At 37.4% G+C, this 27,974-nt stretch overlaps 3 protein-coding genes across 5 annotated transcripts; 1 reads left to right on the forward strand and 2 right to left on the reverse strand.

The window, feature by feature from the left end:
* The first annotated feature begins 1,804 nt into the window (after positions 1–1,804).
* Positions 1,805–10,626, forward strand: LOC113310512 (DNA-binding protein SMUBP-2). Of its 3 annotated transcripts, none has more exons than XM_026559205.1 (15): positions 1,806–2,030; positions 2,155–2,259; positions 2,380–2,448; positions 3,214–3,303; positions 3,397–3,480; positions 4,073–4,237; positions 4,973–5,160; positions 5,720–5,792; positions 6,228–6,281; positions 6,487–6,744; positions 8,395–8,601; positions 8,732–8,835; positions 9,436–9,580; positions 9,842–9,976; positions 10,067–10,626. In XM_026559205.1, the coding sequence occupies exons 1-15, from the start codon at positions 1,947–1,949 to the stop codon at positions 10,238–10,240; spliced, it is 1,935 nt and encodes a 644-aa protein (XP_026414990.1). In that variant the 5' UTR covers positions 1,806–1,946; the 3' UTR covers positions 10,241–10,626. The 3 variants fall into 3 exon arrangements, with proteins under 3 accessions (XP_026414991.1, XP_026414990.1, XP_026414992.1); XM_026559207.1 differs by having other exon boundaries at positions 1,815–2,030; positions 2,181–2,259; XM_026559206.1 differs by lacking the exon at positions 6,228–6,281 and having other exon boundaries at positions 1,805–2,030.
* Positions 10,627–10,872: 246 nt separating this feature from the next.
* On the reverse strand, positions 10,873–12,022 carry LOC113310513 (dehydration-responsive element-binding protein 2F-like). Its single transcript, XM_026559208.1, has one exon. The coding sequence runs from the start codon at positions 12,020–12,022 to the stop codon at positions 11,168–11,170; it is 855 nt and encodes a 284-aa protein (XP_026414993.1). The 3' UTR covers positions 10,873–11,167.
* A 1,334-nt stretch (positions 12,023–13,356) lies between these two features.
* Positions 13,357–27,768, reverse strand: LOC113312191 (GTPase Der-like). The gene is made up of 13 exons (XM_026560946.1): positions 27,379–27,768; positions 20,679–20,736; positions 20,015–20,085; positions 19,165–19,248; positions 18,746–19,039; positions 17,896–18,035; positions 16,895–16,982; positions 16,545–16,727; positions 15,580–15,741; positions 14,822–15,015; positions 14,527–14,677; positions 14,137–14,299; positions 13,357–13,646 (listed from the first exon to the last, which is right to left on the reverse strand). Exons 1-13 carry the CDS (start codon positions 27,766–27,768, stop codon positions 13,561–13,563), a joined length of 2,064 nt encoding a protein of 687 aa, XP_026416731.1. The 3' UTR covers positions 13,357–13,560.
* Positions 27,769–27,974: the final 206 nt, after the last annotated feature.

Below are 27,974 nucleotides of genomic sequence, written 5' to 3' on the forward strand. Positions count from 1 at the left end.
TTTGCATTGGAAACCCCCTGTGTTACCTTTTTTTATAATAAAGTGTGATGCTTCTTATGATAAAAACACTAAACTAACATGAATTTCATTGGTGTTGCGTGATTTTGCAGGGAACTGGTGGGGATGCTCAGCTAAGTTCTATGCATGAGTAAAAGACTCCGAACATGCGGAATGTCTGGCGTTTGCAGAAGTTGTTAAATGGAGCAAAGCTTTACAACACACTCATGTAGTTTTGGAAACAGACTTACAAGGAATTGAAAGCTACATAATGAAGAAAGCACCAGTGATAGCTTGGGAAAATGAAGACATTCTGATTGATGCCATTGATTGTTTGAAAAGTATTCCTCATTGGATTTGTCATTTCGTTCCTAGAACTTGTAATAAACCTGCTGACAAGTTAGCTAAGTTCAGCAGAAAGTATAGAGTCAATAGGGTATGGTTAGATAAACCCCCTGATATTATTGAGAGTCTTTTGATTGCAGACAATGTAACCTCTTATAGTTAATAAAATTCACATCTTTGGCATCAAAAAAAAAAAAAAAACTCAACGTGTAAACCACAAATCAGGCTAATCCAACTGAAATTATATAGTATTTTTGTTTTAATATCTGCTGGATTTCTGGAACTGAATTCATATTTTATAGACGGTCTATACTTGTACGTACGTACGTCGTTTCGGATTACTGTCGAATCACCAATTGTTAACTGGATTTTTGACCAAAATTTAACTTTTACGAATCCGTCGATTTGTCGTTCCACACTTTTGTCCGAATTACTAACTAGGTCCTCGACAACTGCAATCAAAAAATTAAAATTAGGAAGAATCTAACTTCTGAATAATCAGATTAAACCTGTTTGGCCGAGGGAATTAGATGTATTCCCTTTGATTGAATTCATGAACCTTCAATTACTCCGAACTAGGGCTGTCAATGGATAACCGAATATTCGATATCCGTTCGATTCCGTCCGAATCGTTAGAATATTAACCGAAATTTCGGATAACAGATATCGGATTCGGATACCTTGTCGGATATTCTTACCTTAACGAAACGGATACGGAAAAGGCATTATCTTATAGGATAATATCTGATATCCGTTAAAGAATGCATACGCAAATTTTTTTATATTTTTTTGAGTAATATATTTAGTTGTTAGCTTGGTAGTATGTGAAGAGTGGTAGAAATAAAAATATTATGGAAGAACAAAAACACAACTAGTTTTATTGGTTGTGAGAAAAGCGGAGAATTTTTCAATATTGATGGAGAAGATTTGAGTTTTGTTTAAATCTAATTTAATATAATAATTTTATAGTCAAATTTGTGCATTTGATCAAGGTTTTTGGTTTTGTTTAGTCGAATTTCCTTAGGGTTCCTTTGATTTTTTTTGGAATTTATGAAATTTAGAGAAAGATTAGAAAAAAACTTAAATTATTTTCATTATAATGAATTACTACCGGATATTATCGGATAACCGACATTATTATCGGAATGGATAACGAAAATATTTTTGAATATCCATCGGATATAATCGGATATCGGATATCCGGTAATCTTATCGGTAACGGATATGGTAGAGGCCATATCCGTTTCGATAGCTACCGTTGACAGGCCATCCGAACCAAAGGCACTGTTAAGGGGAGGTTGGGATCGACCCCGCATAAATCTCAGACTAACGCACAGTAAAAAAGAAACGCAGTATTCGGACCATCACAAGCAAAAAAAAACACGCACGGTAAAAAAGTTAGATTCTTAAGACGCTGGTGCCGCGCCTTTGCGTGATCCTTCCTCTGAATTGCGACATTTTAGAAAGGAAATCGCAGTAGGGCAAACAAAAAAAGAAAAAAAAAAAGCAAAAACAAAAACAAAAACAAAAACAAAAACTCCTCCCCAGAAAACCCTCCGTCGCAAACGTTCTTCTTCTTCTTCTCTCTACGCAGCAAAGCAGTCATGGAAGGAGGGAAGAGCAACGCATCTGCCGTTTCTCTACAACAATTTGTTTCGATCATGACTCCCTTAATCGACATGGAAAAGGTCAGCTATTTCTCTCTCTCACTCTAAACTCACTTATAACGGATTATCAATTTTAACCTGAATATGAAAATTGAGAACGAAGTTGCAGTAACAGTACTGATTCTAAGTTGAGTATTGTTAATAGGAAGCTGAAATAGCAGCTTCAATCAGTTCAGGTTCATCGAGAAATCTTGAAACCTCTCAGAAGAAAGGATCAGTATTACTCAATCTCAAGTGTGTAGATGTTCAGGTTTGTACTATTATTACAATTCTTAATAGTTTTTCTTTTCTTCTTTCTTTACTAAACCGAAATGATTTGATTTGTTTGTTCTTATAGTTTGTTACTTTCATCCCCCCACTCTTCAATTAGACAGGGTTAATGGGGAAATCACTTCTGGAGTTTCAATCTACTAAAGGAGATGTTCTTCCTGCTCATAAGGTTATTGACTCACACTCATTTCCTCAGTATTGCTTATGATAATGTAGTTTGAATCGAAGTAGTTAGTCGTATATTCGAAAATATATCTAACCCATGATCAATGGAACAACTAGTTGCCATTGTTAGAGAGTTGAAAATCAGTATATATTGCATAATGCTATACTAATGTAACTCTGTGATGTTGTTGAAAGTTGAATCTCTATCACTGTGTTCCTTTGATGTTTATTATATGGTATTGAGTGATTTGAGCGTGTGTTAGGCCGTCGTTATTAATCGTCATGATGTAGCTAGTAGGGGCAAGCAAAGATTTTTTGAGGTTGTTACTCGGTGTTTTTTTTTTGTCAGTAGTTCCCGGGTTCTAGTTTATTTGACATTACTGGTGAACCACGTAGCATTAGGTTTGTCCAATTAGCTTTTAGTCGTCATTTTCCACAAGATTATACCAGGAATCTGTTCCATGACTTTGTGCTAATGTTGTTATATGTTTTTGTTTGGGCGTGTAAATAGTGATTAATGAGAGGTAGAGAGTATTAGCTGTGGCATTGTGCATATATGTCGAGGGGATAAGTTCTAGAGTGAGAAACCACTCATCTTTGTCCCTATTTTCTATATCAGTCCCCCCTCGATTTGCTTGTAAATCGTACAAATGGCTAATCAATTGGTTTTTGCAACATTCTCACTATTACTTCATATAAAATAAGTATATGGTGATAGTTTTCTGGTTACCTAGGAATCTAAGTTGGTTGGGTTTATCTTTATTTGCAGTTTGGGAATCATGACGTTGTTGATCTAAAACCTAACAAAGCTGATACGGGTTCCCCCTCACTTGGTCAGGGTGTTGTTTACCGTCTCAAGGTATTGTCTTAAAGAAGATCAATGATTAGGTTACTTCCCCATATTTTTGTTTTCGGCTCAAATAACTTTCTATTTTCCCTTCATAATGTGCAGGACTCATCAATTACTGTAGTGTTTGACGACATCCCAGAAGATGGCTTAAATAGTTCTTTACGTCTTGAGAAACTTGCAAATGAGGTTTGTTATCAGTTTTGAGATCCTTAACATTCAGTCTTTCTGCCTCTAGTGCTCTTTACAACCATAATAATGTAATATTCGATAGCATGTGGTTGTTTTACATTGTTAAATAACTTTGTCTCAGTTGAAGTAGAAAACTGTTGCTCACATCCAAGCAATTATGTTTCATTAGGATGTTTAGGTGCCAAAGCATAATTAGAAGTGAAAGTACTTTTTAGAAGTTATAAGAAAATTGAGAACGACATGTAGGAAGTGATTTGAAGAGAAATTGCTACTGAGGTCAGAGACTTAGAGCACAAACCTCTTCCTATAAAAAAAATGTTCTTCTTGCTGGTGAAAGTCATCCTTCTAGTCCATTGATTTTCATGTTTTCTCTTGATTCGACTTATATAAGTTAAAATCTTCTTCTAAAGTAGACACGACACTAAAGGTCGAAGCATATTATGCCCTCCATACTATTCCTCTTGTATGTCTACGCTGTTCTGAAAGACTGAAACTATGCACAATGAGACACTGTAAAACAGTCCCTTGGTGGAGAGTCTAGTGTTTGATTTTTTGGTTACTGAATCTAACTTCTCAATTTTCTGTGTAGATAACATATCGTAGGATGAAGGATGCTTTAATACAACTAAGCAAAGGTGTGCTGAAGGGACCTGCTTCTGACTTAGTTCCTGTATTGTTCGGGGAGAAACAACCAACAGTGGCAAAGAAGGATGTTTCATTCACCCCTTTTAACTCCAATCTTGATCACTCTCAGGTAGTACAGAAGTTGTTTTTCCAATATTTTTTTCTTAAAATAATATTTCTGCAATTTAGTCAATTTTTACCTACACGAAGCCAATGAGCTAATTCAAACATAGGTATGGCCAAGAAAATATTGAAGAGGGAGATGAAAAGCACAAATACAGCTACCTTTATACTATGCATGGTATTTGAAAAAAGATGTACCTTTTCCTGCGTTGAGTTTGATTTGCATCATATGCCTGATATACAAATTTGATGCTTCTCAGTGCATGCACATGAAAGGCCTGGTTTACTACAATCAGGCACATGTTGCTCTTGGGTCGAATACTTTCAGCATCTCTGTTCATAATATTCTTTTTAGGCTCTGAATCTGGGACCTGGCCTTCAGATTTATTTAATTTGAATTTGATCACTCAACCTTATTAATCTTGGGGATTGATGATTGACCCATGGTTTTGCTTCACTTTATTGATATATAGAAGAATGCCTACCTCTTAGTCATTTGTTACTGATAGACATTACTAATTCACTACTACTACTGCCAGAGAAGCGATCAGATACCATCTTGGTTGGATTTTTTATGTCACGTTTTGGTTTTTGTTTGTGCTACAGCTAAGTTTGGAACTGTTTACATTTCAACTGCTTCGTCTATTTTACAAGTTCTCAAACAAGAGATTTCAGATTAGTTTTTACATAGGCTGTCTGTATTTTAGCTTACAGAAAAGTAATATCTTTCTTTTGTTTTCAGAAAGATGCTATCACGAAAGCACTTTCTTCCAAGAATGTATTCTTGCTGCATGGGCCTCCTGGAACTGGAAAAACGACAACCGTGGTAGAAATTATCTTACAGGAAGTTAAGAGAGGATCAAAGATTCTTGCCTGTGCTGCTTCTAACATAGCAGTTGATAACATTGTTGAGCGACTTGTTCCTCACAGGTAGACCAGTTTTACATTATACACGAACTATCATTTGGTTCCTAGATGTGTTCCATTTTGTGAACTAGGAAGTCACCACTGCTGTATTTTTATGTCAGACAAATTTTCTTGCAGCAGATGAAGGTTTATACGTGTCATGTAGGAGTTTTGTTCCAATTATAAGTACATCATTCGTGTTTTTCTTATAACTTTGGTTCTGTTGACACTCAGCTTACCCGACATGACATTTTCTTTATTTTGATGCGAGTTCTTTTGGAACAACTATCCACTTTATTACCTTTGTATTCGCTTATTGCTTTCTTTAGCAGTTGAAGAGTTTAACCTGTTGTGTCGATGGTTTTGTTAATACCGTTCCTGGTCTCATTCTGTTATACCTTTCTACTGGGTCACATTAGTATATGGTATTACCATACCTTATGTTCAGTTGAGTTAGCATATTCCTTATCATTCAGTTCCAGACTTCCAATATGTTTCAATTATGTTGTAACTTGTAAATTTGAAATTATTTTGGTGTAATTAGTACTCTTTACTCATATTCTCTACAATTTCATTACTTCAGAGTAAAGTTGGTGAGAGTCGGCCATCCAGCACGTTTGCTGCCTCAAGTACTGGAGAGTGCACTAGATGCCCAAGTAAGTCAAGCTTGCACTTTTTGCACAATCAGAATGGAATAACAGAAATGACTCGTGGAAGAACATTTATTTTAAACATCTACGGAATTAGAGATGAAATATCTATGACACAAAATGTTTTTATAACCTTTTTTGGAGATAAATCTATGTTTCAATGTTTCATTCATAATATCTATAAGCTTTCCATGTTTCAGTGTCAGGCTTCCCCTTTAACTTGCCAAAGGACTCTCTGCTCTAGATACCTCCTTGCATGCTGGTCATATATTAGACGGATTTAGCTGCTAGGGTTCTCCTTCCTTTTACCCGCATTTGAGCCCCTCTAGTTGACTGATGCTGGCATTGAATCATTACCGTAATCAGTATTGTCCACTCCATATAGTTTTCTTATGCATTTTTATTCAATTCTATTTTTGAGTTAATCGGTATCTGTTATAGGTTTTGCGAGGTGATAATAGTGGTCTTGCGAATGATATTCGCAAGGAAATGAAGGTAAAGCTTTTAAGTGAAATCAAATCCATTATACCATAATTCTTTATCATGATTCTTGTATTACAATTCAACATCTGACTCATGTATGAAGTGTTGGTAACTGGAATGCAAACCATCATTTTTTACATATTGTATGATGAGTCCTAATTCAACTCTGTATGCTTATCTAGGGCCTTCCTTACATTTATTTGTTGCATCCTTTTAGGTATTAAATGGGAAGCTATTAAAAGCCAAAGATAAAAATACAAAGAGAGACATTAGAAAAGAGCTCAGAACTCTTTCAAAGGAGGAACGTAAGAGGCAGCAATTAGCAGTCACAGATGTAATTAAAGGTGCTGATGTGGTCTTGACAACTTTGACTGGTTCCTCCACTTGGAAGCTTGAGAGCACATCTTTTGATTTGGTGATAATTGACGAGGCTGCTCAGGCGCTTGAAATAGCATGCTGGATACCGCTGTTGAAGGTAAGTGGTCGAGGTTAGTTCTTAAAAATGCTGTAATACTGGTTGAAATCGTGAGCCAGACTAAGCAAGGAAGGCTAGCCTACTGTAGCATCTTATGTTTATGTTGATAAAGCATTCTTTTGTGTATTTATGTTGCAATACCAACTTTGAAATAGTTTACTCTTGGAGAACCAACAATGATAGGAAGCAGGTATATCAAATCTGGACATAGGAATGGCATCAGCTGTTGAGTCAATCTTGCATTACCATAATTTGAGTTTTATATTAACATAGGAATGGTATACGCTGTATGTCATCTCGCTTCATGTATATTTTCTTTTCCCTTAAATTTGGGGGTCATGGGTCTATGTCCAGACCAATAAAAGGGTTGGGTTGGGTTCACCTCCAAATATGATGATCAATAAGAAATTGCATTAGGTCCAGGTCCAAACCTAATCCTTGCCGTCCCTGGATGAAGCACAAGTGCTTTTCAGGTGGCAAACTGGATTTGTCCTCAAGTGTACTTTATAATAAGCTATATTTATTATGCTTGCTATAGAATTTAGTGTTTCTTAATAGCTATTCTAAAAGATGGAACTTGGGGGGAAATGGCACCTAATTCAGCAAAAGTTGGCATCTATTCTCTCGTTTACTTGCTTAGTATCTAATTTATAGTCTTACATCGTTACATTGATAGCACTCAGATGCTTCATGTGGCTTGATGACTCAGGAGAGCATCCTAGAATGGGTTTATTCGTTATGTTAGTTTCAGTTATACAGATCTTAGGAATAAAAGAAGTTCTTGTTATGTTAATTATTCTAGTTTCTTTCATTTCTAGTTTTTTCTTTCTTCGTTTTAATATGCAGATAAATGGGTAGATGAATTTAAACCAAGTATGCAGATAGCTCTGCTGCAATGTTTTCAGAATTTAAAGCAGAAACCTGCGGGTTTATCATATCCACATTACATAGTTGAAATAAACAAGAGGGAGGACTGTCTTCAGAAACTTTGGTTGTGGATGCTTTCGCTATATTTGCTAGAGCATCCACATTGTCTTCTACTTGAGTCTTTGTTGTCCCACCCTACAGTTGTGTTCTTATGGTTCAAATAGACGATCACTTTTAGGGCATCTCCTTCCATCTTTTATTTGGTGGTTGCATATCTTATTTGACTTGGGCGATTTAAGCCCTTCCAGCCTATGGGATAAACTTGCATATGCTACCAAACAAATCTATAGCCTATTTAGATATTTATACCAGCAGTACTTTTCTAGTTCATGTCTCTTGATCTGGAACAGCCCCTTAAAAAAAAATAATCCGTGGCTGACCACAATGAATACTCGCTCCCGAACTGGTAAAGCTGGGTGGCTTATCTCAATAAGTGCCACCCATTATTTGTGTGTGATTTCAGTGTTTACTAGAATATACAAGGATTTTGACTACTTGATTCTGTAAAAAATATACCACTGTCTATAGATAGTGGGTAATATGTGCATCTGCACGTGCATACACTCACAAATTTTTACATGTTTCGTGTTAATGGCGGGCATACTTATCCTTAACCTCTTGCATTATTGCAAAAATAGTCTTAATAATTACTTTTGCAGCATAGTGACGTGGTACACTCTAATCATTTTCAGCTTCAAATTTATGTATGTGTGTTATGATCAGGGTACAAGATGTTTACTCGCAGGAGACCATCTTCAACTTCCACCAACCATACAGAGTGTTGAAGCTGAGAGGAAAGGTTTGGGAAGAACTCTATTTGAGCGCCTTGCTGATCTGTATGGAGATGATGCAATGAGGATGCTTACTGTTCAGTACCGTATGCACGAGCTTATAATGGAATGGTCATCTAAAGAGCTGTATGACAGTAAGGTACTAACTTCATGTTCATCTTCATACCTGGAAAATCCTTACCCTTGTATATTAGAATTGCTGAGTTTTTTAATTTTAGAAAGGTGCAGTGTTTCTGGTTTGCCTCATGGGGTACAATTGTTCTTTTCAGGTCAAAGCCCATTCATGTGTCGCCAGTCATATGCTATATGATCTTGAAGATGTAAAGAAAACATCTTCGACAGAACCAACCCTTCTTCTCATCGACACAACTGGGTAAGTATTTACTTGGTACCTTGATAGTCTGACTTAAGTATCTAACATCCACATTGTAATGGCAAAACAATATATTATTTTGTTTATATATAGTTGTTTAAACAAGTGGGAAAGTGCGGGAAAGATATTAAATAAGTGGGGAAGTGCGGGAAAGATATTATTTTCAGTGGCGTGGACTGCTGTTTGTACTTATTACCCTGAGAGAATACCAATATAGACATATGGGATCATTTATGTAGGGTCATTGCATCTGTGGTTTTCAACTTCTGGTTTAGTATTTGTATTTCACATAAATATAAGTCCAAGGCTGATGTGTGGTGAGGATCCTGAGTAGTGAGTCCCATTATGGAGTTTGTGAGAACAGAAGCTACTCCAATCTGAAACATCTAGTCTTACCAAAGCAGGACTACAAGTCAAAGCATTCTTGACTTGACTTGACTTCACCATAAGCGTGGGGCAGATCATGAAATACATTTCCAGTTTCACTGATCACTTTTACAAGGGGGATCTCCATATATGCAAGAACATGGGACATACACACATTTATGTGTTTGTAATTTAAAGAAAATCTTCTCATGGTACAAGTCTGATATGTTTCAGGTGTGATATGGAAGAGAAAAAAGATGAAGAAGACAGCACAATGAATGAGGGTGAGGCTGATGTTGCTATAGCCCATGCTAAGAGGCTTATTGAGAGTGGAGTCAGGGCATCTGATATTGGAATTATTACCCCTTACGCTGCACAGGTTAAAGAGACATCCTTTTGTAGATTGTGTTTATGCAATTAGAAATCAATGATATATAACAGCAAATTTCCTAAATTTTCTACCTGTCACGAGATTTGAGCTTGACTGCTCCCATAACTGGCGTACTTGCTGGCGCATCCCGACACACGATCGACTTAATTCTTTACTTTGTGCTGTTTATTGACTAGTGATAGTCTTCTCTTTAACCGTTCAATTTTTAAAGCAAGGAGATTGATAAGATACCGTATCATCTTTTTCTAGGTTGTCTTGCTGAGGATGATTCGGAACAAAGAGGATAAATTGAAAGAGTTGGAAATATCTACAGTTGATGGCTTCCAAGGTCGGGAGAAAGAAGCCATCATTATTTCTATGGTGCGATCGAACACAAAGAATGAGGTACTTTTTCATCAGGATCTTTATACCCAGCCATTTAATGTGGAAGCTGTTGTTTGAACAAATTATGAGCATGGCTTTATTATTTTTTAGGTAGGATTTCTGAGTGACCGAAGGAGAATGAACGTCGCCGTGACACGTGCAAGAAGACAGTGTTGTCTTGTATGTGATACAGAAACTGTGAGTAGCAACCAGTTTTTGAAGAGATTAGTTGAGTACTTTGAGGAGCATGGGGAATATCTGAGTGCATCCGAATATGTAGGCTAATGAGCCATCGTGAATATGTTCTAGACTAAAATTAAACCCGTATGTTCTGAAAAGTTCTGTGACACCAACAATAATTAGTTAGTTTTGCTTGGTGCTCTAGTAGGGAAGTAACTCATCATAGAACCTGGGATCAGGTTGAGGCTCCGTAACAGCCCAAGACTACAAACGCGCATGATTCTGTTGGCGTATTCTGGACATGCAGAGAGAAAGAGATGCCTTAGTGCTATTCTCATTATTGACATTAGTTTAAAGGTTGTGGTGAATTACCTCTTTGAAAGCTGATATAATTCAGAGGTAACAAAGCTCAACTGTTTAGATACAGAGTATGGATGTAATACTACTATTTCATGATATATCATCTTCGACGCTAACAATCTTTTGGTGCCTGTTACTTTCTAGTTTTTACAGACCTGAAATTGGACTGTAGGTAGATTTTTCATGTTGTTAGCCAACGGTAAGTTTATGGTTTATCTTCTGATTTTTCTGATGCCAGATTTCCACTAGAGTATCCAAGTTCAAGCCTGTCAGTCCCACTCTGAGGTTAGTTCATTTGTGTAATAGCTTGACACTACTTATCATTTCCTGAGTTCACCTGAAGAATACATGTTTTTTCATTTTAACAGTGAAATCCAAAAGGACCAAAAACATCAACAAGTCTACATCAGGCCTTGGTGCTCAGCATTACAAAAAGTACCGTGACTTTAAAAAATAAAAAAAAATAAAGGCTTTAAAAACTCTAAGAGCTACATGGAAATTGTGGTTCATCTACTGAGACCGACTGCTACATTCTCTGCCAACACTGATCTGTAAACTGATTGCTTACTTGTTTTTCCTAAGTGGGTTTTAGGTGGACTGAACTTCTAACAGGAATTTATGTCTAAGCTAACTAAGAACTTAAGCTGATCCTCGCACGAAAATTTGCCGAACCTAAAATTCCCATATAGCAGGAAAGACCATGTCGTCATACATGTCATTAACCTGAAAACTATTATCTTCTGCTCTCTGATTATAGTCTAGTCCATGCAAATCAACCAATGAATTCCAATCAAAATTGTCACCGGAAGTTGCTAGCCTATCTTCCAATGAAAATTCTGGCATAGGAGAACTTTGGACTGTATCATTTCCATCTGATCCACTCTCTTCCTTTAGTATGCCAAGTTGTTGAAGAAATTCCTTCAGATCAATCTCAGGTTTTTCTTCTGAACTCTTTGACATCTTTTGGGACGTAAACTCTAAATCATCTTCCCTGATCAGTAAATTTTCGTTGCGTACTTGATCATATTCTACTGGCTGAAATTCTGAGTGTGGGGCATGAGATGATGAAGATGATGACGAAGAAGAAGATATTGCAAGGGTTTCGTTTCTCTTAAGTTCTTGGAGTCTTTGATGGATGAAATGAACATTGTGCGGGGCATTTAAGTTGATCAAATTGCAGGATGGAAACATGGAAATAAAGTTCTTGGAAGGGAACCATTTGTACTTTTGAGATTTGTTGAAAGGAACGACATTATTTGATTTAAGATGTGGTAAATTTAGATAAGCGTCAGGACCATATAATCTTTTCGCAGCTTCATCGTATGCCATTGCAGCTTCTTCAGCGGTAGAGAATGAACCTAACCAGAGCCGAGTTCTCTTTTTTGGCTCTCTTATTTCCGCAACCCATTTACCCCAAGTTCTTTGTCGAACTCCGTGGTATTCGCAAGAAGCGTTTTGAGGTCCACCTTTACCCCTCGTGGAACCTTTCTTCCATGGCTTGAACGGAGTTCTCCTGCAATTTTCCATTTGAGTTTCAAGTGAGAGCAAAGAGGCTAGAGAGAGAGATAGATGAAAATATGGCAAGGGATGTGAGGGGATTTTATAGTGAGGGAGAGAGTTGCAGTTTTGGTTTAAATGTAGTCACGTTTGGGGAAAGTTTTGAAGCTCTTGTGACCGTTGGTAAGGGAGTGTGTTACATCTTACATATTTGACTACACTAGTGTGACTGAGAGTGTGAATGAGCAGCTCAATTTCGAATCCCCCTACACGGGCTACTACGTCTACGCTGTTGAGTAATCGTATACTACCTCCTCCGTTTCAGGAAAAGTGATACTTTCTTCTTCTTTTTTCACTATTTTTATCCAAAAATGAAAAATATCACTTCTCCTAAAACTAAGAGGGTATTCACTTACCACAAATACAAAGCACAAAGCAGTTCGTGAAACCAAGTGGTAGATGAGTTAGAGTTTTTTTAAGAGATCAAACATTTTCCATTTAACCTCAACGATTTCATCCTCAAATTTAGGTAGTTTAGTCTAGTATTGGGATAATCACCATTCTTTATCTCCCAATATCCATATTTTTGTTTTATTAGGTAAGTTAACAAATCGATCTAGGGACTTATGATAAGTTTGTTAAGGTGTGGTTCCATTCTAGGCTTCTAGCCGGTGTTTTTCAAAACAAATTATTTTTACTAAATATTCTACTAGTCATAGCAAACAATTCCAAATTTACACACAACTACAATAGGCTCAAAAGAAAAATTAAATCAGTAGCAGTTTACTCTTAAGTTCATAGTGTGGCTTTGGTTTGGATGATGATCTGAATTTCCTCGGATTCTCTAAATTTTAATCATATTCACATGTGTATTCTAGAGTAAGAGAGTAAGAGTGAAGAAGAGTGTAATTAATTGGAATTGAAACCAAGAGGTGGAAGTAAGAATAGTGAGTGTAAGCAACTTACAGAGACATTTTCCATTTTCACGAGTTGTTGTTATTCACATGTTTATCTGAACTCAATCACAAGAACCTGATCGAACCTTTCTCTATCAGATATCAGCTTTACCCCATTACCCACAATTACTGTCCCTCATTCTCATGTGTATGTTAGGTTCAACTAGTTAAGAGAGGGATTTTCGAGATTGAGGAAACATTCTATGAATGGTCAAAAGAAAGAACTTATTTCGATAACAAAATATCTAAAGGATCATTTATTCATCAAAAAGCTAAGACAGAAAAAGGTGCCGGTTTCTCTGTGAGCTAGTGCCATACTAACTTTAGCAAGCATCCAATCCTTCCCTCCCTGGTTAAACAGTTTCCACTAAAAATTCCATCATCACACAGGTCCATCTGGCTAGACGAGATTTTGATTCAAAATTTGGGACGTAGATGTTGTCTCAAAATTTCACAATGGATAAAGTTACTTTACATCATTGCTTTCATATCATACATCGTGGTTGACCACCCTTTAATTTTCCTAAATTTCATACAACTTTCTATCACTGAAGTTCTAAGGGTTGTTACTATAAGATGACTACACTGATTCCATCCAGCAAAATTCTGGCTTCAACTTATCGTTGCTGCCGTGGCCAACTTTTTTTGTCGTTGCAATTGAAAAGGTACAAGTGTATTCGTCGCTGCAGCTCCTCTCCCTGAAAGAAAAGTAAATGAAAAATGATTTTTCATCACAGCAGACAAATAAAGTATTTTGAACAAAGATGATAAACGAAAACAATACAAATCTGTACTATAAATTGATCAAATGACAGGATTTCTGGTTTTACATGTAGGGGAAACTAAATGTAGTTATTCACTTAATTCAGATGGTTTCTTGGCCGCAAAGTGCGGCGTTAACTTTGAGTCCTACATATGTTGTGAAGAGAATATTAGGAATCTTGTGAACCTTAGTTCTGGAGGAGGAAGGTTGACCATCAACCACAAAGTGGTTCAAGAAGTAATCACAATCGCCGCAAAGATAACAATTACCTATACTGATATCTTTTGTTCTAAACTTTTCCTTCTCAATAAATGAAACCATATACACGCTAAAAGGAACGAGTTTGATAGTCCATGTATGGATACCAATATACCATCTATTTGTTTTGTTTTCTCAAAAGAGTTGAGGTCTATTTGATAACTGACCTTCCCTTTCCATCTTTTTTCTGCTACGCCACAGAAGCCGGATTGGTGTACCTGCGAACCCTGCATCTGAACGAAGTTGCTTTTCCATGTAACGTCTGTATGTCTCAGAGAAAAGCTTTGCATCATTAACAAAAAATACGAATGTGGGTGGTCGAATAGCTGCCTGCACAGAGAACAACATATTTATCCTTCGAAACCAATCAAAACGTTGGAAAACACTAGATTTACAGAATGATAAAATTAATAAAATATGTTATGCTAGTGTAGATTATGTACTGCATTTTTAAGATAGAAATTGCAAGCGATGAAGAGAGATTTTGTAAGGAAATGATTATTGGTTATACATACTGACATCATAATAACGCTTCAAGTGTGACAGATTAGAGATACCTGAGTAGTATAATATATCCGTCCCCTTTTGCCGCCTCTGGTCTGTGGAGGTGATTTAAAAGCAAGTGCCTCTTGTACCACTTGATTCAATATGGAAGTACCTAGTCTTCTTGACCTCTCTTTCTCTACCGTACTAGCAGCTATAATGACCCTGAACCCAAACCATTGGCATGTTCAAATTTATACTGATTATTATGAGTATGGTACTAAGGTTAATGTTTACAAATGTAAAATGCTCATTTGATCAACCATTTAAACAAAATTAAGATTAAAGAAAGATAGATAGGGATCATACTTTTCAACGCTATGGGAAATCATTGCAGTTGAATAAACGATTGGTGCCCAATCAAGAATTCTGAGCTTCTCTCTAACATCTTGCTCGTAGTATGTTGCTGTTTGCTGATTTTTATTTGGTATGGTGTCCCATTTGTTTACAACAATCACACACCCTTTTCCTTCCCTCTCGATTTGTTCAGCAATTTTGGCATCCTAACAGCGTGGCAAAAGAAAATATTAAAAAGCATTGACTTGTGAGGATAGACAACCAGAAGCCGTAAGAGCCGAAAAGAGTTATGGATTAACGGTATTGTTTGACGATGAATTTACGGAAGTGGATACACGGCCAATGAACTAAATTATGAGAGTACCTACTGGAACATGCAAGTGTTAAGTTTGACATTCAACAGTCTTTCAAAAAACACTCAGGAGTCTGTTAGCACATACCACTTTAAATACTTCTCACAGTTTTGGTGCTTGCTCCCCACCGCTCACCACCTTATCTTTTTGAAGGCTAAACCAACAACTATTTGGTCCCTTTAACTTTTTCACTAATATCCCCTGGGATGATCAAGTAACCTATAATTCTACTTCTCATTGCAGTACTAACTAAATAAATTATGCATGGCCACTGATACTATGTGTAGGTTACAAGTCACTCAAGTAGCCTATCACTAGTAAATGTCGGACGACTGTTTTTTGGATGGTAAGAAACCAGACTACAATTGTCAATTGCAGTTAAAGTAGACTTTTGATTTTTCAATACGCAAAAAGTACCTGCTCTGCAACACAAGCCAAAGCTTCAATAACCAGAGCGACAACATCTGAACGACGAATAGCACGAAATGCACGATTCACTGATAATGCCTCAGTTGTGCTACCAGAAGTAGCTATAAATGCTCTTCTTCTAATTCCAGCTGTATCAATAAGACGAAACTCCTGCAAAGGAAAATTACTAGTGAATCAAAATTCTCAGAGAATTTCGCATGCAAATGAGCAGTTAAAGCTTACCACTTAAATACACATCTTGATACACCAATGAGAATGGTATTACTGTGTCCGTGAGTCTGTGTTTGTGTGTGTAATCTCCATGGTCAGGTCATGCTGGCATACAGGGACCCACATGGAGACGATCAACCGGTGGTGGAACTCTAATTACAAGCAATTGTCAAATGTCTTCTCTTCTTTTATTAACTTATGCAAGAAAGTAAAAGGTCTAAGGTCTATGAACCATCCAGTTCACTTTGGTCCCACCAACTCTTAATGGATTTACTCTAATCAAACTAAATAACATATTCTTTCAACGATGAACTATCTTGTGCAGGGACATTTTCTTTCAATGATCAGACATTGAATCATTTCCATGAGATCCCATAGACTGAGAATAACTATGGTGTACAAGTATTGCAACAGACCTTGAACATACTCACTTATTTTTCGGATTTTTTTCTTCGGAGTTTAATGGTTTTCATCCGGATCAAAACATTCAGGGGCAAGAAAAATGAAATTATTTTATTTTCCACCTACATTTGTATCCTAGTTGACATTTATTGCACTCCACTAATGCATGTAAGTGTGAAAACCAACAAAGAGAAATCCTCCAATCCACATTCAATGTGTGAACACAGAAAGTTGTATATCATGGTCCGTGGCTAGATATGACTAAAGTGGCATGAGAATAAAACATATGCCAAGTACTTTGGATCGACAACGACAAGACATCATGGTTCTAACAAACAAACCTGCCCATCTGGTGCAGTAAATTGAGTATCAATAGCATCACGAGTAGTTCCACTGATAGGACTAACTACTGTTCTGTCCTCCCCAACTAATGCATTCAGAATGCTGCTTTTACCGACATTTGGTCTCCCAACAATAGCAATAGCAGGAACATACTTCTCTTGTTCCTTGGTATCCTCTGAGGCCTGTCGGTTGAACACACAAATTCAATTTCTCAATATGATAATGTATGCATCAAAGGTGAGCCTTAGATTCCAGCAGTCCAGTGTAAACCTGCTGAAGTAAGTCCGGTGCAACTGAAATCCTTCCATACCAAAATAAAACTTGCATGTGTTAAAAACAAAAATGATACCTCAACTGTTTTCAACGTTGAACAAACAAGATCAAGCAGCTCTCCGGTACCTGTCCCAGTCACCGCAGATATTGGAAGTGGGTCATACCTAATTGATCAACCAGATAGTATACGGGTATTTATCAAAACCAAACATATAGGTGAAAAAGCAATAGAAAGTGAAACTGACTCAAATCAATGTGTAGCACCAGTCATTTTCTGTACTAATCAAGTTATGTAATTCTAACTCGAGCATTAATTTTATCACAAGTTAGCTGAACTTGAAGTTACAAGGACCGAGTTAATAACTCAGTCAGAACCTCTTTACAGGATTAGTATTACGTGCCACAGATTACTATTGGCTGGGATTGTGCAAAAAATCACCATGCACTTATATAATGCCTTTATTCCGCCAGGGTAAGGTGAAAGCTATTGGTAGTTGGAGCATATCTGCTAATCTTTGTGGTTAACAATGTAACCTACAAGGGTAGATTTCACAACTGAAGTGAACCACAGGTAGAATAGACTTGTTGCCTTGTTGGTCCTATACAACAGCTTGGTTTTTAGCAAGTCACCAAGAACTTCTTAGAAAGACTTTCAGGCTAGGTAAAAGTGGCAAGCTTTCATTTATGGTTAGGATAGAAAATCATGAATTCAGAATTATCTATAGCATTCTACCACAAATAATTAGTTTTGTCTGGGACTAACATGCAAATCATCCTATCGTCAATAGTTCGAATTGGGCGACATTACACTGACATTTGGAAATGCTGAGAAGCTCAAATTTTGCCATAACTTGTAACCTACAAATTAGATAGTTGTTTAAGACAATTCTTCACCAAAAATTTCCCCCTTCAGTCTCAGACACCATCCATACAATTCTCTTTCCTTTTCCTATTTGTATAGACTAGGTCATGAGAAAATAGATCACAAAAGGAAATCCATAATATTAGAGGTGCTATACAATACTGAAGGAAGCATATAGCAGCACATAATATGAAAACATTTAAGGAAAGTCTCACCCCAGGGACCAAAACTCTGATGCTTGCATGACTCCTTTACGTGGAGACTCACACTTGTTCACAGCAAGAATGATAGTCTTGTCTGAATAGTTTTTACGAAGCCAATCTGCTATTTCCACATCTGCTGCCGACAGACCTGCCTGTTAAAATATTTGATCATATCATCTTTGTACAAAAATTTAACCTTTACCACACAAAGGAGTGAAACTTACTATCCCCACTATGAAAATTATACTCACAACAAAACAAAATAAAAAAGATTGCAAACAGAGAGAGTCGATTAACTTTCACTTTGGTAAGACAAAATATAAAGATAAAAATTTCAAAAGCTAGCGACCTGTACGCATCAGTAGTAACAGTTCCTTAATTCCTCAATAATACAAGACCTTCATCATTTTCTAGCTGGTAACACAAACACTACTCGTTCAACTCCGAAAAAATTCTATACTCATCCTGATCCAAAGGTTTACTAGGATAAGGATCTTAAAGTTGTTTATGTGAAGAAAGTTTTCAAAGTGTAAAAGCCAACAAAATTTGTGTGCTCTTCTTTTTATTATTTACACATCAGTTCAACACGACTGAGGTGAAATAAGAGGCGATATTTTTAGGGCATAAGGTACCAACACAAGCAATAAAGACGATGCAACTTCATCACAACATGATATTCAGCACCTTCAGCTTGATCAGGCCATTTAACACCCATAATCTCTTAAGAAGGAAGAAGTAAAGAACAACACATACTCGCATGTAATTTTAGTCAAACAGTACCTGGCCATTTAACACCCATAATCTCTTAATAGGGTAAAAGGTAAGAACAACGGATACTTAGGTCATTTTAGTCAAACAGTACCTGGCCATCCACAACGAATATTAGAACTGAAGCTTCTTCCACAGCAACAGTAGCTTGACTCTCTATCATTGACGGCATCCTAGCAACAGCTGCCTCCCTGGAAGCAAGAGGAATCCCATCCATGCCAACAGTTGTTGAAATAGCCAAATCTTCCAAAACGCTAGCCTGTGACTTAGAAACAGTGATAACCCCTCCAGTGTCTATTACCATGAATTCAATGTTTCTCCAAAACGATCGACCGTACAGGCGGTCTCGAGTAACACCAGGTTCATCTACAACTATTGCTCTGTTCCCCTGCAAATAGCTTGTTTTTGTTACCAAACCTATTACCCAACCATCTGTACTTGGATGACTCGAGGGGGAAAAAAAGAAGGAAAAACAGGAAGATTACGAATCGAAAGTTACTGAAATTAGATTACCCCAACAAGGCGATTGAACAATGCTGATTTACCAACATTTGGCCTTCCAACAATTGCAACTCTCGGAAGCAGATGGTCTGGAATCTGCAAATGCAATAAGAAATATTCATAACGGAGCCAATCCATTTATATCTTCCTCGGGGTGTATTAAGGAATACTACCAGATGACCACTACAATAATTTAATCATACATAAAAATAAGCATGCCACAGCTTACAGAATACTACAGTTTGTAATTTAGTTTATTAACTTTATTTTCTTCAGATAAGAACAACTTTTTTTATTTAATTCCAGCATATTTTCGGGACAGGACAATAAGATCAAATAAATAAAATAAATAAAAGAGTAGAAAATAAATAAAAGAGCATCTAATGAATATCCTTATAAACAGACAGATCCACGGAGCACCATATTCATCATACAAGTTTCTACCAAAATAAGTTCAGGCAAAGAGACCGAAAAGATATGCATATGAACATGAATTAGGACCTTAACAGAGAATGTTTTATGTCGTATATCAAACAATCTGAATGAACGATGACCAAACCGAAAGCATGGTTTTTTAAAAAAAAAAAAAACACCCACACACTTTTGTATTAGTTTTCTTATAGTAAGAAGGATAGGTACAACGACAATTAACTTATTAGTTTCCAGCAGAAGGATTGTGACGGCTGATTTCTTTGTTGGACAAGCTGCTACAACTTTCTTGGAGCTAAGACCCCAACAAATGAGCAATTTCTTAATAAACAAAGTCAAAAATAAAGGAAGAAGACAGACATATGATAATGTTTAATCGATGAAAACTCAATCTTATTCTAGAAGAAAATATGGCTCGTGAAATGATGCTTACAAGCTTTTTACTTGATATGCTTTCCCTCTTCTTCTTTCGACCTTTTTTCCTTTGATCAATTGTTTCATCATCTGAAAGCATTGCAAGAGTAATTCATTCAGTTCAGTAATTCTGGAAATCTCATATTGGAAGAAGAAAAACTGTAGTCTAAGAAAACAAAATAAAAGACCAGGATTCCTAAGATGATCGCATTCCATAAGGCTACTTCCAACCAATTATTCTACCTTTTTAGCCCTGTCAGGCTTGTTAATTTTGTCATTGTATATCCAGTTACTACGTACAGTAAAGAATTGATTTTCACTGAAATGAACCGAGTAAAGCAAGAATGTGGTTAGGCCTGCTAGAGTACTATCACTAATTAAGATGGTAGCCATCAAATTGATAGTCCAAATTCGCCATAATATGTGTCCCTGAATTATGTTCTGCAGATATATGTTACTTCAATCGTCTTTTGAGCTTGCTCAGGTAAACTCACTAACAGATGAATTCTAGGAAATCCATACTAACTATTGGATGAAATGTTGATTCGAAGAATGAAGACAATACTTTAAAACACCACATCATAATTCGGATCATAATGATTCAAAAAAACTAGTTCAGTAAATAGTAATATAACCATGGTCCACAAAATATTTTAAAAATTAACAGCACTATCTGGAAATACCTATTTTTAGTTCATGAGCTAAAGACAGAGAATACTCTCTGACTGTAGATACCCTAATCTGTATGGACACATGGAGGATGATTAGAAGCTGCACCTGGACACAAGACTACAGCAGCACACACCATATCAACCCCAACACAGCTTCAATCCTAAGCTAAGGATAGAAGAGTAATTCTCCAGAAGATATTTTCTCTTTATAAACCAAAACGATTAGGTCTAGAGGAGGGGGGCTTGGTCGGCAGAAGAGAGAGGAGGTTTCTGTTTCTATTTGATTTCTCTTTTCTATTCTTGCTATTGATTACTCACAGAGAAATTGACGAAGCTCCTTGAATGTAACCCAACAATCTTAATAAACACCTTAACTCTTTTTCACCCGTGGATGTAGACACTCCGTTGTCGAACCACGTATATGCTTGTGTTGATTTCTATTTCATTTCATTGCACTTAACTTCGTTCATGATTTGAGTCTATATCTTGTTATAGACAGTACTTTATCATGTGTTTCAATTGGTTGTGCTACCAAATTAATGGTGTTCACAATTTGGCGCTAGAAACAGGGAATGGGTAAAGGATTTATCCTACCTGTTGTTCCAGATCTGTTACTGTTTAAGTTTTTATCTCTAAAATCGGTATTCAATTTTACAAATTTTCAATTTACTGTTCATGGAAATGGTTCAAGAATCTCTTTTCTGGACTTGGTTCTTTTCAAAAATCTATTTTACTTAGCTTATCATATGTGCAGACCTTTATTAACTCTTCGAGTATCTTGATGAGTATTTTTTCCTGGGTCTTTATAAGGGGTCCTCATCTTTTCAGTACATTTTTGGTTCAGTCCAAGCTAATGTTGGTTCAAATCGATTAGCTTGATTCCTTCCCTTCGTGATCTTTGAATTTCCTTATTTTCATCAAATGGGTTTTTACATGGCTAATAACTTAACCAGTTTATGAGGATCGTAACCTCCTCTTGATTAGTTTTCATTTTAAAACAAGATTCGAACCATCCTGCTTTTAAGCTAGCTTTTTTACTATTTGTCAAAATGTTCTAATGAGTTCTGTGTTTGGAACTCCACTAATAACCAACAACTGAAACACTCTGAAATCATTTCTAGGTTCACCTTAATTTCTACCATTTTGTTTTCTACTGGTCTTTCCTTTTATTTATTTAGTTAAAGGACTCACTTGGAGGAGGGATGTATACCACCGCTGTGGCTCCCTCGACATGATAAGATGCATTGTCACAAGGATTGTATGTGGTCCAATGCAACGGAAGACAATGAACCAGGGTCATGGTATAACTCATGTATGATGTCGACAATGGCATGAAAATGCCAGATCTGATGTCGGCGACGATGAGTTAGCCTATCGGCCATACGATGGTATAATTAAGAAGCATGCTTCGTTATCAAAATGATGACAATGTAGGCTTCCAATGCAACGGCAGACAATGAGCCAGAGTCACGGTTAACTCAAGTCTGATATCGATGTTGGCATGAAGGTGCCAAGTCCGACATCGACGACGATGAGTTAACCCACCTCTAATGTCGACGCCAAGTTTGATATCGACAAAGGCATGAAGATGCCAAGACTGATATCGACGACGATTGAGTGATAACAGAGTTCACCTAAGTGGACGATGAAGTTCAAAGTCCACTCCGATGATGCAGCTCCAACCACTAATGGTCATGAGACCGGGAACATGAAGTATTCTAATACTTCTTCGTTCTCATACTTCACGCATTCTTACCGATGAATGCTTCGGAATTCCTCATGCATTCTTATCGAAGAATACTTGCTGCGGAATTTCTCATACTTCATGCATTCTTATTGATGAATGCTTCGGAATTCCTCATGCATTCTTATCCAGTTTTTATGGATTAACAAGCACACCACAACCAAACCATTATGACAATGAATCAAAGTTCGACGGCCAAAGTGCAACAAAAACCAAGAACCCAAGTTTTCCCATGACAATCCAAAGTCTTGCTAGGATGCTAATCCTTGAAGTGGCCAGCTAGAAAACCAAGCAAGAGATGACCAAGAGAATTTGCAGTGATCTTTAGGCCAATCAAAAGTCGATGGATTTTGAAAGTCAATGACGATGCAAAACCAACGAAGATACATGATATGATGACGACGGTCTTGGGAAACGAAGAGCTAAAGTCTTGTTACAATATCCAAAGTCCGCTGATGCAAACCCGGACATGACGACGGCATATAACCTGGAAGAAAAAAAATGCAAAGCTCAGTTTTGGTCCAAAGATGACGCATGTGAATCAAAGTATGATTTTCAAGTTACGAAGTCCAACAGGGACGATTGCACAGGGTATTAATAATAAAGTATTAATACTTTGTGATATTGCTTGTTCGACTCAAGGGATTACAATAAGTTATTGCAGGTCTAACCTTCTTTGGTACATCGACGAGAACGATTCTACCCCCAGTGGTGCAGCTTCGGTCTATCAACACGACGGTATATCTTCGGCTCCATATCCAGATAATGCAGCTCCGGCTCAAAAGGGACTATAAATTAAGCTAAAATACCAGTGGAGGCAACTAAAAGAGTTTGGCTCAAGCTTAGTTAAAAGCATGTGTCGGAATACAACTAGAAGCCACGGTTTAACCCAAGACTGACGTCAAAGATGGCATGAAAATGCCAAGTATGATGTAGACGACGATGAGTTAACCTACTTTCTACAAGAGTTAATTACAAAGCATACTTCAAGGAGGTCTATGACTGGCACGATCGTAATAAACGAGGTTGCTGCAGTCTAGTGACGATGATGCAAGTTCTACCAGCGTACAACTCAAGCCCAATGACTCTTCTTCCACCCCGATGACACAGAGCACCAGCCAAAGTCCGATACCAGTAGTGCTTGCCAAAACCCGAAGCCGAATACAGATGAACTGAAGAACCGAAGACTGACGCCAATGTTTCATAACTGATTGTCATAATCCTGCAATGTCGATTCAAAATCCGCAGACAAAGATGCAAGGCCTGAAGAAGATGAGCCAAGGTTCGAATTCATATGATGCTCGATGTTAATAATCCAAGTTAACCCGGACTACAAAGTGTCTCGTAGTTCAAGGAGCGAAGAAGGCAAGCTAAAGAGATGATTTGTCTCGTAGTTCAAGGAGCGAAGAAGGCAAGCTAAAGAGATGATCTTAAGTCCGCTGATCTTAAGAAGGCAAGCCAATGATGTGAATCCTAAAGAGATGATCTTAAGTCCAATATCGACAGTGTGGCTTGATTCACTAATTATGGAAGTATCAAAAGTTTCAGGGATTACATACCTAATACAAGGACCTGGTAACGATATGCAAATATGATGACGTTGCTTCATACTGAACACTGTGGTTCAATACACGAAGCTTCAAAACACGTCATCATAATTAAAGAAGCTTCAAAACACGAAGCTAAGGACGAAGCTTCAAAACACGAAGCTAAGGACGAAGCTTCAAAACACGAAGCCTTAAAACACGAAGCTAAGGACGAAGCCTTAAAACACGAAGCTAAGGACGAAGCTTCAAAACACGAAACTTCAAAATACGTCATCATCATAATTAACGAAGCTTCAAAACACGAATCTAAGGACGAAGCTTCAAAATACGAAGCTAATGACGAAGCTTCAAAATACGAAGCTGATGAAGAACCTTCAAAATACGAAGCGAATGACGAAAGCTTTGTATCAGTACGATGGACTTGCCTTAAACTAAGCATCAATGCTTAGTATGATGATATGAGAGCTGATGCTTCATTCTTTATAAGAATGATTCTTATACTTCCGTTCATACGCAAAGTACGAACCTCGTTCATACGCAAAATGGGATGCCATCGATGGCACCATTACGATGCCATAAAGATGCCAAGTCTAACGACGAAGCACGAGTCTGATGTACCTGCGTTCCCCCACTCCAGCGATGGTGTACCTACGTTTTCTTCCCAGCTTCGATCTTCATTCCAATTACGATGCTGAAAGCAAACTTGAGAAGAGTTCGCCCGGCGCTCAGCTCAGTCCTATGATGCATACAGACTGTACTCCGATGACGCCACTCGGACGAGGAGAGCTAGAGAATCTGCAATATGTTTAATATATAAGACAACTCTCATTGTCTCGTTGTCTATATAAGATAAGTCTAATATATCATGCAATGACAACAAGGCGGTTGTTGTGATGACGTATTTTCACATGATTTATGATAAGGGTCTCTTCAGCATCCCATTTTGCATTATTTCAAGTATCCAAATACTAACAATGAGCCAAAGGCTCACAACTATGATCTAGAATATGATGGTCGAGCAGGACGGTCAATGTTTACGGAGCAATCTCCCTGAACTTCATATCTTCATGAATGAAGATATCCTTTAAAAAAGAGATATGATCTTCGTGAATGAAGATATCCCTTACCACAGAGATAGGAAGATATCTCTTTCGCATTCACAACGATGATCCAAAATCCGGTGGGGATGCTCCAAAGACATCAACGATGCATAATCCAATGGAGAGTGCAAAGCTTTGCAACGACGATTCGAAGACGAAGGCGTCTGTACAATAAATGAGAAGTAGCGCAGACATGATGCTTGCTGAAGACGACGATTATTGCTCCAGACACCGCACTAGTTAACTACTGAGAAGCATAAGAAGCTTGGCCAATATGGTGTCGTCCCCACTCCGAAAATATAGCTTCGGTTAAATTCTGATGATGCATGATGATGACAATACGATTCCCTACAAGCTCCTAAAGTGTCCTTGGGGTTTAATAATTTTAACCCAATCAATAAACAAAGGTCAATCTCGAGGTCTTTTTGGCGGTTTTCAAGTTGCTAATTGAAATTAAATAATTTCATAATGTTGGTATTACTAACGAGTATCTTGAAGCACAAGAAATAAAATAATTTCTTGTCCTGGACCGATCCTAAAACGAGCGGGTAATAAAATATGAGATTAAATATCTCACGTGGATGCCAAGTAAACAAGCCTTCTAATGTAACCTCGAAACTTTTTTCACTCAAAGATGCCCGACGGCAATACACACAGAAGCATGTGCTGGTTGTTACAGATCTCCAGCAAATCATGATTTTTGGCAACTGCAATAGAGAAAAAGTGACAACAACGGAGAAGTTAATAAATTCTTCGTCGGGGCAATCATTTCAAAAGCACAGTTCAAGGGGCAGCTCAAATTCGACAGCCTAAGCATCCTACGTTAGAGCAGATACTTTTGCTTTCGCAAGCTTCAAGAACCACCTTCCGAAACCAAAAGGGGGCATACACACAACTAAAGAGTTTGCAAATGCTTATATACTCTTATAATAATTTTAAATTTTTTATATGACATACGTTTTGCAAATCCAATGCATACATTTTTATAGTGCAGACATTTCAATGAAAATTGTTTCATAAAAATTGCATACACTTCGAAAATGCGATACATTTCATACATTCTAAATAACGCATACAATGGAGAACTGGGGCAAGCACCACCGGTCTCATATCTTCATACTGGGTAAAGCGTTCACACGCAATCTCTCCGGACTCCCCATAAGCGTCTATGAGTGTACGACCAGGCGGAAGGCTTCCATAAGAAAGAGATGCCCAACATGACATGCCTTTGGCAGCTCAGCGGAACGGGTGTTTGCAAAACATTCAGTTTTACACCACGTCTCCGGGAGATTTTCAACCCCCACCGTTCAGTAATCTCCTGGCCCGAGATTGGCCAACGGGGTGACAGGTTCAAACACTCATCTTACCTCAGCGACAATGGATTTACGATTCCCCACAATGCAGGGGCAAGATCAAACCATATAAATACTTAATAAATTTGTTACTGCTCATAAGATGAATTTACCTTATTTATTATAATACAAAAAACTGATACGAAATGTCGTTCACTTACAGTTTTGTGCCAGATAAATTTGAGTAATCCTACGAGGTCCTGTGACCCCAAATAATACGGTGTTGTGAAGTAAAAGTTGTCGACGCTACGATGTATAGGTTGTTGCTGCTCAACCGGCCTTACAAAGCATTTTCAACTTGAAGCATGCAACGGACAAACACCAAGCCGGGTATTGAAAATGTCAATGCCAAATACCAACAAAGAACAAGCCACGAAGAGTGCTTGTACCAGTACGATAAGAATGCAGAACCTTTCGACAAGGAGCGGCCGAAGGAAACAACAACCGAAGCATGAACGATTATGGTGAGAGGAATTTTTCTTAAGGATCGCTTATCATCGACCCTCAAGAAAAGGGGCAAATTGTAGATACCCTAATCTGTATGGACACATGGAGGATGATTAGAATCTGCAGATGGACACAAGACTACAGCAGCACACACCATATCAACCCCAACACAGCTTCAATCCTAAGCTAAGGATAGAAGAGTAATTCTCCAGAAGATATTTTCCCTTTATAAACCAAAACGATTAGGTCTAGAGGAGGGGGGCTTGGTCGGCAGAAGAGAGAGGAGGTTTCTGTTTCTATTTGATTTCTCTTTTCTATTCTTGCTATTGATTACTCACAGAGAAATTGACGAAGCTCCTTGAATGTAACCCAACAATCTTAATAAACACCTTAACTCTTTTTCACCCGTGGATGTAGACACTCCGTTGTCGAACCACGTATATGCTTGTGTTGATTTCTATTTCATTTCATTGCACTTAATTTCGTTCATGATTTGAGTCTATATCTTGTTATAGACAGTACTTTATCATGTGTTTCAATTGGTTGTGCTACCAAATTAATGGTTTTCACACTGACAGCTTCTCTGGCTTCTCTTTCGATCTCGTCAATTTCGAATGAATCAATGTTATCTTCATCATCACTATAAGAAGATTCAATCCCCTCATCACCAACAAGTTCATCCTCTACTCCCGATATCTCAGCATCAGATGATTTGGGAACAAATTGAGAACAATTGTGTTGATAAGTGGTGTTTGATTTTTCAATTGATAGAAGAAAATTAGATGTGAGGAGATTTTTCGGAAGAGATAGATTTTTGTTGAGGAATGGAGAAGGGAAACAGGTTGAAGGGAACTTTGAAACCCTAGAAATTGTGGGAGTGAGATGAGAAACACACAAGTCGCGAACTGACATTGTTTAGCTCTTCCGATAGATATTTAGCCGTTGCTTCTTCACTTACTGCTTCATTTTTTTTTTCTGTTATCCGGAGAGTTGTAATTCTGAGGATAGATTCTTTTTCTTTTTAAAACCCAAACCATAAAATTGCAAAGAAATGACTTAACTAAGCATGTTAAACAAATTCGAGTTTAACTGTAGTAATTCTAGGTAAAATCCCACGA

Source organism: Papaver somniferum, chromosome 9 (assembly GCF_003573695.1).
Source record: "Papaver somniferum cultivar HN1 chromosome 9, ASM357369v1, whole genome shotgun sequence".
NCBI classification, from domain to species: domain Eukaryota; kingdom Viridiplantae; phylum Streptophyta; class Magnoliopsida; order Ranunculales; family Papaveraceae; genus Papaver; species Papaver somniferum.